This window comes from Motacilla alba, chromosome Z, assembly GCF_015832195.1.
Source record: "Motacilla alba alba isolate MOTALB_02 chromosome Z, Motacilla_alba_V1.0_pri, whole genome shotgun sequence".
Lineage (NCBI taxonomy): Eukaryota > Metazoa > Chordata > Aves > Passeriformes > Motacillidae > Motacilla > Motacilla alba.
The window spans coordinates 35206593-35221312 of NC_052046.1; the positions used below are offsets into that span (position 1 = coordinate 35206593).

The 14720-nt window shown below is 36.5% G+C and overlaps 1 protein-coding gene across 7 annotated transcripts in view; it reads right to left on the reverse strand.

The window, feature by feature from the left end:
* KCNN2 (potassium calcium-activated channel subfamily N member 2) overlaps positions 1-14720 on the reverse strand; it is an 80792-nt gene that overhangs the window by 48892 nt on the left and 17180 nt on the right. For all 7 annotated transcript variants that reach the window (XR_005255172.1, XR_005255174.1, XR_005255173.1 and 4 more), the window contains exon 4: positions 5004-5422. Coding sequence is in view for 4 of the 7 variants with exons in the window: in XM_038123639.1 (XP_037979567.1) it covers positions 5004-5422 (419 nt within the window). In the remaining 3 variants the exon portion in view is untranslated. The remainder of the gene's footprint in view (positions 1-5003; positions 5423-14720) is intronic.

The window sequence follows — 14720 nt, forward strand, 5'->3', positions numbered from 1 at the left end:
AAAATTAAATATCCAGGCTTGGTTTGTTGTTGGTAGGTTTTGTTTGCTTGTTTGTTGGGGTTTTTCTGGGGCTTTTTGGTTGCATTTTTTAAAATTAAGGACAAGAATCTTCACACTGGCACTGCAGAGAATGCAAAAAGCAATTTCCATTAGAAGGTGGCCTTGTGAATATGCATGCAATATACAACGGCAGATAAGGTCCTCAGTACAAGTAAAGAGCTGAAATACATACTGAGAGGAAATTAGATAACTAAGAAACATTTTTTCCTTCATGAATTACAACTGAAGTGTCAGTGTATCCACTAGCTTGTATCAAATGAATCCTTAACATTTGCCTCCCAGTTGTCATGTGTGAGCTGCTTACTGGAAACTTTGTGATGGTATCATATTTCCAAGAAATAAGACAGACATTTATTTGTAGGAAAAAAGAATGAGCAGAAAGCAGGAAAAGTTTTCACCATCACACACAGATGGGATTTTGCATATGTGTGTGGTTTTTGAGTTTATTTTTGTTAAAACAAGGAGAGAATACAGAGCAGAAACTGACAAGAGGGAGAAATGCTGACTAAAACAAACTGCTCAAACTGAACTGACTTCACTGCCAGAAGTCAAAGAGATGAACAAATAGAACAACAAATGGTGCCAAAACTGTGCTGTGTGCAGAAGAAGAAAATACAGTTCTGTTCTCAGTTCTCCTCTGCAAATCCACAGAAATGCCAGGCATGTGATATGATCAGTTCTGGACATAAAACAGTGTAATGCAGTCATTTGTGGTTCCTACTGCTCGGTAGACAGGCACCTTATACCCACGTGTGTATTCAGAAGACAATATTTTTTCTTCCTTTCCATTAAAAAAAAAAAACCAAACCAGATCATAGGAGTGGCTACCTTCCACACAACCTAGAAAACCAGCCCACTTCTCACAGAAGAGACACCCATTCTACAGAAGAGCAGAATTCTTCTACTCAGATTCTTCTTCTAGTCAGATTCTTCGATGAATTAATGCTAAACTTACTAACTTTCTTTTTCTTGAGAAACCAAACTTTTCTATTTTAACTGAAATAAACTGATGCCCATGCACAAATCTATTGTCAGTAACAACATATGTATGGGAAATCGCAAAATTAATCTGCTTGTAGGGCTCGTAATTCAAATATGAAAGTAATATAAGTGTTTTAGATCATGTGTCTCAGAGATGTTATAAACACAAACATCTTTTGAGTTAGACCCAATAAAAAATTTAGATTTTCATTATGAAGCCTACACATGAAAAACAGCAATATACTGCTGCTGGCAATGAGAAGACAGATGAAACTGATGCAATGCAATCTTCCCCTCAAAACAGACATTATGTATACAGCAACATTTGATGCTTTCCCCACTTTTACCTTCCAAATTCCCTCATCTAGATTACTCTGCATCCCTAGCAACCCATTTATACTCAGCTGGCTGCCCACCACCATTATCTGTATGCCCTCATACATGACCTTAAATTCCAATCGTGGAAAATACCGTGCTCACCAACCCAAAGTGTCACTTGCTATAATTAGTATTCTGGGACCTAACTATACAGTCATTAAGGCACTGAGAAAGACACATGTCCTTCTTAGTTCAGTGTGTATCAAGTGATCAGTCAGATGACCATTAATGCAGTTAAGTCTTTATCCATACAGCCAACTTGCCTGGCTCACCCCCATGACCTGTCTCCACAGGTAGTCTTTCGAGAGATGGATAATGATGCTCTTTCATGTTACCTTCCTATGAAATGTGGGGCTTCCAATCTCCCTTCCTATTCCCAGGATCATCTGCAATAATAAAAACCTAACTTTGAATAGAAGAACAATCTGAACACCAGGCTGTCATTCAGCAGCAACAGCTTTTGCGGAGCATACACAACTCCACAATAAAGGACACCGCCTACTGTGACTTCCCTTCTCACTGAGAACATGGAACAGAATGAAAATCTTTCCTCTCCATTCTCAAATCTTAATATTTTAATCTATTATGTCTTATCACCATCATCTTGTTCCAATTTGGATGGTCACTTAAATGATTTAGTACACCAAAGAAACACTACTAATGCAAACTCATGTAATGCTACTATGTAGGAGAAATTAGAGCATGGTGCTAGAGTGATGAAAAGAAACAGTTTATACCATAACATTTTATTAATATAATTAATCTCTTATCAAACCAAAACTACCAGGCTGCTGCCTAATTCCTAATTTCTGTTAGGTGTATTACAATTTGTTACATTTTCATATACAGCGTCAAATGGAAAACACTCTTGATAGAATGATAGAATTTCTTTTCAGGATCATTTTGGGTACAAAAAATAGTCTACTTAAAATAAAAAAAAGGTTCCCTTGAATTAAAACTACGAAAAAAGTCAAGAGCAGTTGGGAAAAAGTGTACGTCATTTGTGTAAACTAAACTTTTAACATCTAAGCAATTCAAAGCCATAAAGACCTTGGGAGACATCTTCTGAGGACCATGATTTCTACACAGAACAGAAATTATTCCGTGGCCTTCTTTTTCCTTTCTCATGATAAATGGCTATTGTGTCTGCCTCCAACTATAAAAAAAAAAGGGCATGTTTAACTTCAGATGGCAGAATATTAGAAGCATTCCAATGTACGGGGTTTAGAGGTTTTCTTCTGAGAACTTTTTCTTACCATATACTTCTATATGGGCTATGGATTTAAATGGTTTTGATGGGCTGACTAGTAATTGGAATCAAGAGTCAGCATCATTTGTTTGGCAAAATACTTACATATTTCTCAAGGGAAAACCGGAAGAATAACAGAAAAAACTGGCTGTGTAAGCATGAATGACATAAGTATCTAATTCCAAAAGCAAAAATATGTTCTTTTTAATGTTTCTGTAACATAAAATTAACTTTTTTCATTTTTTAAATATGAATCTTGGACTGGGATCCAGTGACAGAAGGCAATTATGCTAGAGATATATTAACCTAGTACTAACTTTTAGATTTAACTTGCTTTTATTTGTGTTGGGTTTCAGTTTTAGAGGAGTCTGTGGCTATTCAGCCTACTGTCCAAACTATTACAGTCAATTCAAGGACAGAAACTGCAAATTAAAATGTGGAAAATCCATTACTAACTTAGCAGAGAGTTGAAGAAAATTCAGTTTTTTGCAACCCTGACTTCAGTGTTCCTAACCTAATAAATAATCTTCTTCCTAGAACAACCGTGATGCAGAAGTGTGTCACTTTCTAAATAATAATAAGCAAACTAAGAAAATAAAAACTTTATGAGAGTGTTGTCTTCACTCCCCCTGACTGAAAAATCGCTGAGGTGGTCTTTGTTTCTTTTATTTTTAATGTTACTTATATACTATACAATTATTGTCCTGCAATCTGGATACTAACAAATAAATACGTTTTACAGGCATGTATCAGACAGTAGCAAATATTTTTCAGTATTTTTTACTGAGTTGTACTAGCCTATCTTGAAAGCACCTGTATAAAAAGTTAATAAAAATTATTATTTCATCATCATCATCATCATCATCAAGCAGTTATATTCAATGAATGCTGAAGTTATTTAGAGCCACTTCAAACCAACAGTTTGGGAAATGCCTGAGTAGACACTCAAGAATTCCTGAGCAGTAATTGTATCGAAAGAAAACTGGTGGGAAGAGAAGTGGAGAATATGAGATAAAGAGGAGAGATTTTGCAGAAGTCAGCTACATCTGAAACAAGAACATGCTTATGAAAATAAGCTACTACAAATTGAGTAAAAATCTAGGGTACTCCTTTGCTGCCACAATGGGGAATACTCTGAAACTGTAATGTATCATTCTGTCTTAACACTGTATTTTCAGAATATTCTTAAACTATTAGTCTAGATGTAATATGAGGAAACAATATTGACACCAAAAAATTTTAACAATAAAACTGCAAAATCATGATTCCTGCAGTCATTTTATAAGAACAGGTATTTTTTCCTTACAACAAGTTGAAAAGGAATGCAAGGAGTAACTTAAAAATGCCCAATGGTGTTTGATTTAACTGTTGACTTGAATCATTTAGTTGTCACAATTAACTCCCCCAAACTGATTCTAAAATGGACAGACATGGAAAAGAATAGGAAAACCAAAATGGTCAATAAACAAGAAGCAGAAATGCCTTAAATATGTTGATGGTTTTTCAGCCTAAGGAAGGAGAAATCAATTCCAGGATCTAAAAGCTGTCTAATGCATTAAATCTTTTATAGAGAATCATTCTAATTGTCTTCGTAAAGTTAACCTATCTCATATTCCTAAGCAATTTTATTCCCTCAGAAGCCCATTTCTTTTTTTTCTCAAAGCCATGTTTGAGAAATTCAATTTCAAGTTGTCAGCACTGATAGCCATTTATTCTGCACCTACACTGAAGGCTGTGGTAAAGGGAGGTTGGAAAACTAGCTGAAATTGAAAGTCACACTCTCAAATGCACTTCTGATTTTCATTGGAAGAAGGAGTTATATTACTATAAGTGTTCTGCCTGTTCCCCTTTACTGATCTTGCCAACTACTCAACTGCATTTTTCAATCTATTTCTTTTTTCAGCACAACACTCAAATTACACATTCCCCCCAAGCATTTTCCCTGGCTATTTTTCTATCTTATCCTCACTACATTTATCTTACAAAGAAAATAAATGAAAATTGTTATAAATGCAGAATATTAATTACTACTCTTAAAGACATTTTGTGGTATCTGTCCAGTGTGTTAAATACATCAACACACTGAAATGAAATTGTAGTGCTACAAGTAAACAGTGGGGCCCAGATCTCTTTGCAGAAGTCCATCAGATTAAGAGGCAAATCACTCCTGACAATGTCTGTCACAGAATACAATGCAAGCAACACTCAAATTATCAAGGACTAGGGAGCTGCATTCTAACAATGTTTAGGTCCCTGAATTCAAAATTTAAGAGACAAAACAGGAGTGAAAAATAGAAAGACAAACAGAAAGAACTGAAAGAAAAAACAACCTTACCTTTCACAAGCTCGGACAGTCCATGCAGCAATTATCCATAATGAGATACTAAAAACCAACAGTACAGTTCCTGGACATATTGTCATTAGAGTCTTCATAACAAAACGGGTATTGAAGTTTATCTTATTTAATGCTCCAATGCTTCTAGATGAGGCATCAGTGAAAAGTTTGCTATGTAAAAGCATAACTCTGGCAATAAGATAAAGTCTTAAGAACATTGGTATAGATAAAATAATATCCACATCAGCTGTTGTTGTGGATGGAGCGTAAGAAAAGGCGAGCCGGGCTGTCCATGTGAATGTGTAATTCCCAGGTATGGGATGTATAGCACACACCAGTATTTCCAAGCAGATAAAGAAAATACGCTCATAAGTCATGGCTATTCTCCAGTCATCTGCTCCATTGTCCACCATGAACAACTGAAATAATAAAATATAAGGTTAACTTTAGTACATCATTAAAAAAAACTGTTATAATTCCATTTTAAATTACCAGTTTTCTATGCTGCCAAAAACCCCTAAAATTTTTAAAAAATGCCATCTCAGAAAATGACATTATTACATCACTATGAAAGGAAACATAACTCTGGTTAAGACAAAAAGAATTTTAATACATAATTTTTAAAACTGTACATGAAACTGAATTTTCATTCATTCATTATTAACTCAGAATTCCTCATATTTTTTAAATTGTAATATTTTGTTTAAAAAAAGTCTGGACCCCTTGTCCATTCAAAATCAATTGTTTACTCGAAGTTCATAAAACTGAGAAGCATTTGGCTGTTTTCTGAATAGATAACTAAATTACAAAGTAAAAATATTTCTTAAGATTCCTGTTAAGCTTCAGTCAAGGTGATGTTATAACTTCTGTAGAAGTACCCAAGCGTTCTTCAAGGCACCAATAATAATCAATATTAATAATAATCAATGTAAGACACAAAAGAGAAAATGCACAAAGACTCAAGAAGATATCTCATGGTGAAAATATGCAAAATAATAGCCAGCAAATATCAGAGTGGCCCAGGCAGCCACGTGATGTCCAGTAGCTGAAAATTAAATGCACCTGTTGGCTGTTGCACAATCAAGGCCTTCAACTTCTCACCCAGGAACAAAGATACTAAAACATTTCACACTGTTTAGCAAATTATGTGCCTGATGGTTTAAGAAATAAATAGCTAATCAAGCAGTACTTGTCACTAGGTGAGAGTAGAGATATGCAACACCTTGCAAATAGACTTCTTTTAGAGAAGAACATAACCCATATATACAAAGAAGATACAATTTCAGACAGAAGACCCTCCCATCACTTCAACTATAGTTTGAATCTAAACAATTTTGAGCAATTTTGCTCAGTAAACAGGCAAGAGGCGAAAAAATACTTTTGCAGAATTTTTGAAATCAGATTATTCAAAAAATAATGGTTGAAAAGACAAAGTACATCATGTGTTCCCTAATGTAAGAAAGGTATTTTTGGCATCCCAAACCCTATATACACATCAAAAACCCATTCATCTGCACTGCTCTTCTTCATCTCCCTTCCTTCTTTCAAAAGTATAAAAAATACAAGCTTGATTTCCCTGTGTTTTCTTAGTGATCATAAAACCATTCCACATCCTCCTCACAATACCTTCAGTTTGTCTTTCATAGAAGTGCTTTATTGAAACTGTTTAGAAAAGTGATAGTCACAAATTAACTTCATTGTAGTTGATCTGATACTAAAAGAAATAAAGAAGTTAACCACAGTAAGGAATGCAACAAATCAAAATAAATTTCTGTCTTTATGGATCTGGTCTTTATCCCTTATGTTCTTTCTCTCTATCTTATTACACTGGGTGCTGGTGACAAAGTTTTGGCTCTGGGGATGGCTGAAGGGCTGATGGCAGCAAGAAGTGGTCAGGGTTGCTCTGCAATGTACCCACTGCAGGACACAGCTGAAGCAGGCAGTGCTTCTGTAAAGGTTAGTTAAGAAAGGGCAAAACATGGCCCAGGCAGTGAGAAGTAAAAGTAAAAACGTGAGAAAGAACATTAGAAATTCTAAGGTCAGAAAAGAAGAAGAGGGAGTAGGTGCTCCAGGCATCCGGAACAGAGAAGAACCCATGGAAAAGAAGTGTAGCAGGCGCAGGGCCTGCAAACCTGCCTTGGCATTTGGAGGCCTAAGATAGGCAAAATGCTGAGTCATGATGACTGGACCTTAGGAGCCCCTCTCTCCCACTCTTGGACCCTTGCTTATCTCTCTGTAAGGCTATAGGTCACTTTCCTTTAACCCTTATCATTGGACAAATTCTCAATCCCCTTTTGCCCTATATAAACCCCTGTTTCTGCCCAGCTCATCAGAGCTGCTGTCCCTGAGACCCTTCGTGGAAGAGCTACAAAGACCAATAAAGACATCTTCTCGGAACCTCACACAGCTTCTCTCCTCTCTTGTCCCGCGTTAGCTGAATGCCTGCTGCATGCCCCAGCCGAGCCTAGCAAGCCCAAGAGCTGAAATCACTAATGAGCTGAATATCACTAAAGGCTTGCTAAGGCGCAGGCTGGAGGCGCTGCTAGAGCTCGGGCAGGCAGCTCTTTTCAGAGCTGAGCTATCTGGCTTTGATGCAGCTACCTAGGAACACCCCATAGCCCAGCGAGCGGCATTAAAGAAGGACCATGATAAAGGAGGCAATTCCCTGAAGCCCTTGGAGATGACCACTCCAGGGCAAGCTGGATATTTGTTGAAGAAACGCTCACTTGCAGAGACCTCACACTGCAGCATATTCTCCTTAGAAGAACGAATGCCTGTGTAAGTCCCATGCTGGATCAGATTTATCCTGAAGGGCTGCAGACCATGGAGAGGACCCACACATCTGCACAAAAAAAGTGTGAGAAGGATTGCGTGGCAGAGAAGAACCGTCTTGGACACATTGTCATTCCTCATGCCTCCTGCAACACTCATGGAGGAGAAGATACAGGAGTTGGGAATGAAGATGTTAGCCTGAAGAGATGTTGAGCCTGAGGAAAAGGGGGTAGGGCAGCATATTTTTTTCGCCATACTATTCTTTTAAATACCAATAAAATAAATTAATTTTCCCCAAGTTGTACCTATTTTGCCAGTGCCAGTAACTGGCAAGGGATCTCCACATCTTTATTTCAACTTGTGAACTTTTTCATCCGATTAACTCTCCTTGTGCTGTTGAAGAGGGAGAGCAAAAGCATAGCTGGGTGGGGGTCTCACAGCTGGCCAGGGTGAATCCACCACATTTACATGTAGTTCTTATCTCCACTGCAATATTATTGAAGACAAACTCATACATTGTTGAATTAAGCTAAAGAAACACTCCATGAATTCAATGTATGCACCATGAGCACATACCATTTCCTTTACCTGTGGGTACTCTGCAAGCTACAGACACTAGATATGTGAATTGATACTGGAAGGCCCATTTATGTCTGTTTGTATGTTTGTCTTACCAAGACAATGCAGGTTTGCACTTAGCAAATGCACTATTTGGTATGAAGGGACAAACTTCCAATGTACTGTACAGCTCCAGTGCATTTGATTCTTGTCATTAGCCTGCAAATGCAGTCAGATCTTAGAAGTGTTACATCAGTCATGAAGAAATCTAGATATTTAGAACACTCAGAATACAGATTAATAGTAACCAGTGTGACTGAAATAAAAAAATATGATAATATCAGATCTCTCAAATGCTGTGTGGGTTTACAAAAAAAAAAAAAAAATTTACAATGGACTTAAATATTTCAATTGCAAGATACGTATCAAATACATGTCAAAGTGGCAGTGTTACAAAGTTTCAAAATCTGCTGAAAAAAGCAATGGTCTTGTCTCCTCACTTTTTATGTATACTTTTCATTGATTTCAAAAAGAATTCTATATGCAGAAAGGCAATTTACGAAAAATTATACCTTCAGTACAGATTCAATTTAAAAGGTGAGAACAGAAAAACGTTGAGCTAAACATGGGCATTAAAATGGGATTTTTTCCATTTTTATAGCAGATAATGTTATTTTATGACTGAATTTTTTAAAAACATTGAGATGTCATTATGGAATACATACTTGATAACATTGTCACCTGTCAGCACAAGAAGTCCTAACATGCAACATTTCTCAGCAGATCTCAGTGGAATGGGTTATGCTTATGGACACAGAAGTTCCTCATCAACCTCCTGTTACCTTAGCTGTGCAATTTATTCTAAGAAAACTAATATATATATTTTAAAGCAATAATATCTTAAGCTGTCATACAATGAGATTTAGGAGGTAAAAACATGAAAGACAGAAAACACTGGTAAGTCACAAAGACACAGATACAGTAATACATTTTTATTTCATAACAATATTATTTAATAATATTAATCGCATTTATGAGGATGACTTTGTTACAGTTCTTTGCCTAGGTTCAAACTATGATGGATATCAAACACAGCAGAACACGAACAAGCCTCAACCACTTGCTGTGGATAACAATTAAGGTCAGATATAATAAAATGATACAGAAACTAGTACAGGATTTCATGTACATTTTATATACTTGCAATTATGAAATCTACTTAATGTAAGCTTCACATCTAATTTGGAAGATACAGAGGTATTTGTGCATGCCTGTGTGCTTGGCTATGTATGTTTCCACTCCAGAAAGCGTGGAACATAAATGAAGGGAGAAGGGAAAGGACAGCGGAACAATTCAAAGGGTATGTATGCACACTCTTGGCTGATTTCAGACAATCTGGCTGTAATAACCATGCATTAATTTCAAGATACTACTCCTCATCTGAATGGAGAATGATGCTAGCAATAAAAAGAGAATTTAATAGAGGAGGGATCAAACCTTTCTGTAGATTTGAGTCCTGCACTTCACAGAGAAGGACAAACTTCAGTGAAGGTCACATATGTTATACCTATTCGTAGTTTTCAAATTTTTTGTAATTATTCAGACTAAAAATCTAATGCAAGTACTTCATCAGTGTCCTGCAAGGTTCTCCAAATATAGAACTCTCATATACTTTTACTACGTCTCCACTTCGAGTGAAAAATTCTGAAGTTATTTTCACCTGGAATTATGTAATGTATTTCTAGCATGTTCTATGTGAACGTAAGACACAGAATCAATCCCCCACCTTAAAAAAAAAAGACAGATATTTATATAGATAGGTATATTTATATTTACATAACACTTGTGAGTTACACAGCTACATCCATATAACACCAAATGAAAAAAAAAAAAAACAGAAAGGCATTCTAAACAGACAGATTGCACACAATGACAAATTGGATCAGAGACTCCCTAAAAGAGCGAAACCAAAGGAGAGAAGTTAATTTTCTAAATGTTGGTGAATGCAAAGAAAAAGGAAATTAGTCATGTTTTAAAACTGCCTTTACAGGCAAAAGAAGAAATCTGAGAACTGTATCACTACCCTGCTGTAATACTGTGGGGATACAATAATACAGGAGTAAAAGGGAAGCAATAAACAGTGATAAAGCAGCATCAGCTGTAGTGCTGGAAGCATTCCTTGGAGAAAGGAAATCAACTTTACTTACAAGCAAATTGTTGCAATTGTTTAATTTAAGAATCCAAATTAAAAATGGTTAAATACTGGAGTCACTTAAATCTTATGAAATAACTGATAGGACTATGATTAAGAGTAGCAAAATGTAGCCTCTGAGATTGATGAATTACCAGAATTTTTGGCCCAGTATTTTTCTGTAGTGTTCATTACACAAAGTATCCTTCACACAATCAAAAAGATAAAAACATTATGGTAGACAAAGAAGATACTCTTTTTGTCTCACTACTCCAAAAAGCCAAGTTACTGTTCCACAGCACCTCATTAAGTAAAAATTATTTAAAGCCATTTTCAAGTCACGATGGGAGATTGCCATCTTAAGCACAGTCACCTCTAACTAGGAGATGGAAATTACTTTCTTACATCATCAGAAGGCATGTAATCAAATGGTCTGTAAGTTACCCAAAAGCCTGTTGACCTTGGAGAGCCTACAAGAGTTTCTGGAAGCTGCTGTACTACTCATCCTAAGTACAAGGCCCCAGATCAGACTGGTTAGTGGGTTTATTACATATGTAAAGTCATGAGGCATCAAACTCCTTCTGCACATACAAAGCTCAGAAGGCTTTTCCACAAAGTGACATGAGGGACTGGCTATCTTGTATTTGCCAGAATGTTTTCCATATCCAGAATAAAAAACAAACTTTATAGTAGGTCACTAGAAACTCATCCACAAGGTCTAGCTATCTACCAAATGAAACATGCTTAGTTAATTTAAATGAGGAAGCCAGACTGCTCTGTTTCTTATACATGTACACATGCATGCACACAAATATTCCTCTCCCAACTACAAACATCCCAGTTTAAACAGAAGATCTTAAAAGTCTGGTACTTAGTTTCAGCCCAAAAATTATTATTTGCATAGTACATTTAAATTTGACATCTCTGTGCAAAATTGTTTTTTTACAATGATTAATATTTTGTATAAATAAAGCATGTATGTAAAGCAAACTTCACGTTAATGATTCCTGATGGCCAAACATGCCCAAAATACTTCTCTCAAATACTGCATTTAAATGTTATCACCTTGGGAAGGGATGGGGAAAAGAGGCTCAGAGAATTTACAGTCTTTGTGAATTTTATTTTGAGAAGTGCAGTACCAAAAATTTCACATTAAAATACATCTGAACAGTACATCTTGGTTACTCTGACAGGTCACAAATAACCACAATAATTTCAAAAAAAAAAAACAGGTGTGTGTTAAACAATGCTCTTAACCAGGTTTGTCTGTGTCTTTTTTTAATATCTATCCCTCAGATCATTATTTTAAAAAAAGAGAGAGTTTTTAGAAAGAAAGGAATTTAGAATCAATGAATAACACAAGGTTAAACTCTGCATGAGAACAAGAAGTTAAATTCCACCTACCTATACTTCCCTTCTGGTTTAATCCACATGCTAACAGTATTCTTTTCAGCTTTTTCTCTCTAAAGATATTCAGAAGCATTCCTCAATATTCTTAAATGGTACTATACAGATTTTCAGCTGTACTCTTTGTCCCAAACTATGAAATAGCTTAACACCCCCTCCTCCCCCTCAACAGCCTACAATGCCAAAAGACCATTATAGCACTAGCAATTGCTGGGACATATATAATTTCTTTTTATATAGGTCTCTCCATATACATATATGTGCTCTAGGCACTCAAAGAAGGTGAGACACTCCTGATAATGTCATTACTTTCTATGCAGTAGTAAGAATTGAAATCCAAGGACTACAAAAAGTAAACAGAAAAGACATTCCAAGGTATCAGGATTCTTTCTCAGTGATACACAGAAGAACCCCCTGAGAAAAGCATAATTATGGACTGAGCTAAGAAGTCATCAAAAGCTCATAAATATATTAAAAAATCAAAGTAATTAGATAATGAGCTTACTATTAATAATAGATTGTAAACAAAATTAATACAAAACCAGGGTTTTTCACTTTCATTATTAAACAGATATTTCACAAGACAATTTCCTAGTATAATTCTGTTTGGAGTCTTGCTTGAACAATCACAACTGAGCTTCCTCAGATCTGTAATCAACAGAGAGATATATAGTTACATGAATTTTTATGAACCTTTGAACAAATCAGAGCTCCATAAATAAAAGTCCATCACTCAGAGTGAGTATATTCATTAGAGATATTCAACAGAATAAGCACTATTTGACTCAACTGAATTGACTGAATCAAGAGTTTCTACTTGTCAATGTCTATGCAAGGTATTCCTTCACTTTAACAATATTAATTAAACAGCTATTTCATTATGCCAACGTTTCAGATCCTACCCCCTGTGCTCCATAAAACAACCAAAACAAGCTCCTAAGTTACCACATGAAGAAGACTCCCATCCAGCATCAGAAACTTCCATCCAGCATCAGAAATTTCCAAAAACCCTTGTGCCTGGCTTTGAGAATCAATAATGTCCTCCAGGCACATACAGAAGCAGCATGGTTTATCAAAGCTCTGAACATCACTGAAGTGCAAGAACAATAAAAGAGGAGGAAAAAACCTGGGGGAGTAGCTGATACACCTGAAGGCTGTGCTGCCATTCAGTGGGACCTCAAAATGCTGGAGAGTTGGCCAGGGAAACTTCATGAAGCAAGTGGAGAGTGTGTTGCACCTGGGAAGGAATAACCCCAAGTACCAGTACAGGTTGGGGGCTGACCTACTGGAGAGCAGCTGTGTGCAGAAGCACCTGGGAGTCTTAGTGGACGACAAGTTGACCATAAGCTGGCACTGCCCTCGTGGCCAGGAGAGCCCATGGTGTCCTGGGGTGCATTGGGAAGAGTGTGGCCAGCAGGGTAGGGAGGTGATAAATGGTTAAATACTGGATTATGCCACTCTACTCGGTCCTAGGGAGACCACACCTGGAGTGCTGTGTCCAGTTCCAGGCTCCTCAGTACTACAGAGACAAGCAGCTACTGGAGAAGGTCCAGAGGAGGCTACAAAGAGCTAAGGGGTCTGGAGCATCTCTAAGGACTGAGCAAGGTTATTTGGATGTAGCAAGTCCTTAAGAAACCTACCAGTAACCTAAGCTAGCCAGATCACACCCTGTTCTGAGTTCAGCTTCCATCAGCTGCCCACCCTGTGCTTTTGCTGGCCCACTCTGGCACACTCTCCCTGCTAAAAGAGTACACAAAAATTGTGCCAGTTTTATTACATCTAAAAGGCAAAGTTGCAAAGTAAATGGATTGCTTAGGTCTACTTTCACAGATTCAAAAAAATTACCACACTGAACAAACAACCATGCTAAAAAATAATCTCTAAGAACATAAAAAAACTCTTCAAAAATTTCTTCTGGTCTTTTAGGTCTGCTTCAACTACTACAATGAACTTGGTAGTACAAGGATGGAAACACTGAAATCAAAGCAAGGGATGATTTTAGCTTTGCACTAGAGCAGCAGTTACAAAACTTTGTACGAGAAGAACACAGCACATCTTCATACAAAGTAACTGTGCTATTTTTCAGAACTAACTTTAAAAATGTGTATCAAGAAATGTATCAGTTTGTGTTATGTTTTTCTCCATTTTGAGTACCTGAGAAATAAAGTAATTCTAATTCTACATTCTTCTTGCAGATGCAAAAGTCACTGGGAAGAAATTTACATTTCAATATATTTATGTTATTAATTTTAAATAATTATTTTACAAGTCATCATTTAGGATTTGTTTTTCTTCATTCAGATCTAAAAATAATTTGTTCTATGGATCGCTGGATGATGAAAACACCATCTCCCAAAACGACTGCCATCTGCCACTGAGAGAGAAGCCTCACTCTCTTCAGGGATGATCAGCTTCATTACTACTAGGAAAACTGAAATCAATTTAAAAAAAGGATGTATTATCTGAAGAAACTGGCAATATTTTTGCAAGGGAGACAGGAGTTAAAGGAAGAAACACTGAATCTGAGGCTAAATAAGATGAGCTAACTCATTCATTCTGCCAAAGGAGCACAACAGTGACTCTAAAAGAGGAAATTGTTTTTAGGGAATGATGGGTACCAACACATCATATACACAAGAATCTGTCTTCTCAGTCCTCCTCTAGTGTTTAATTATTACATAAATACTTGAGGTATGTGAGAAAGTTTGAATGCTGGGATTTTTTATACTAATTACATTTTTATTTACATGACAGTGGGTGAGTACATATCAGCACCACAGGAATCATGA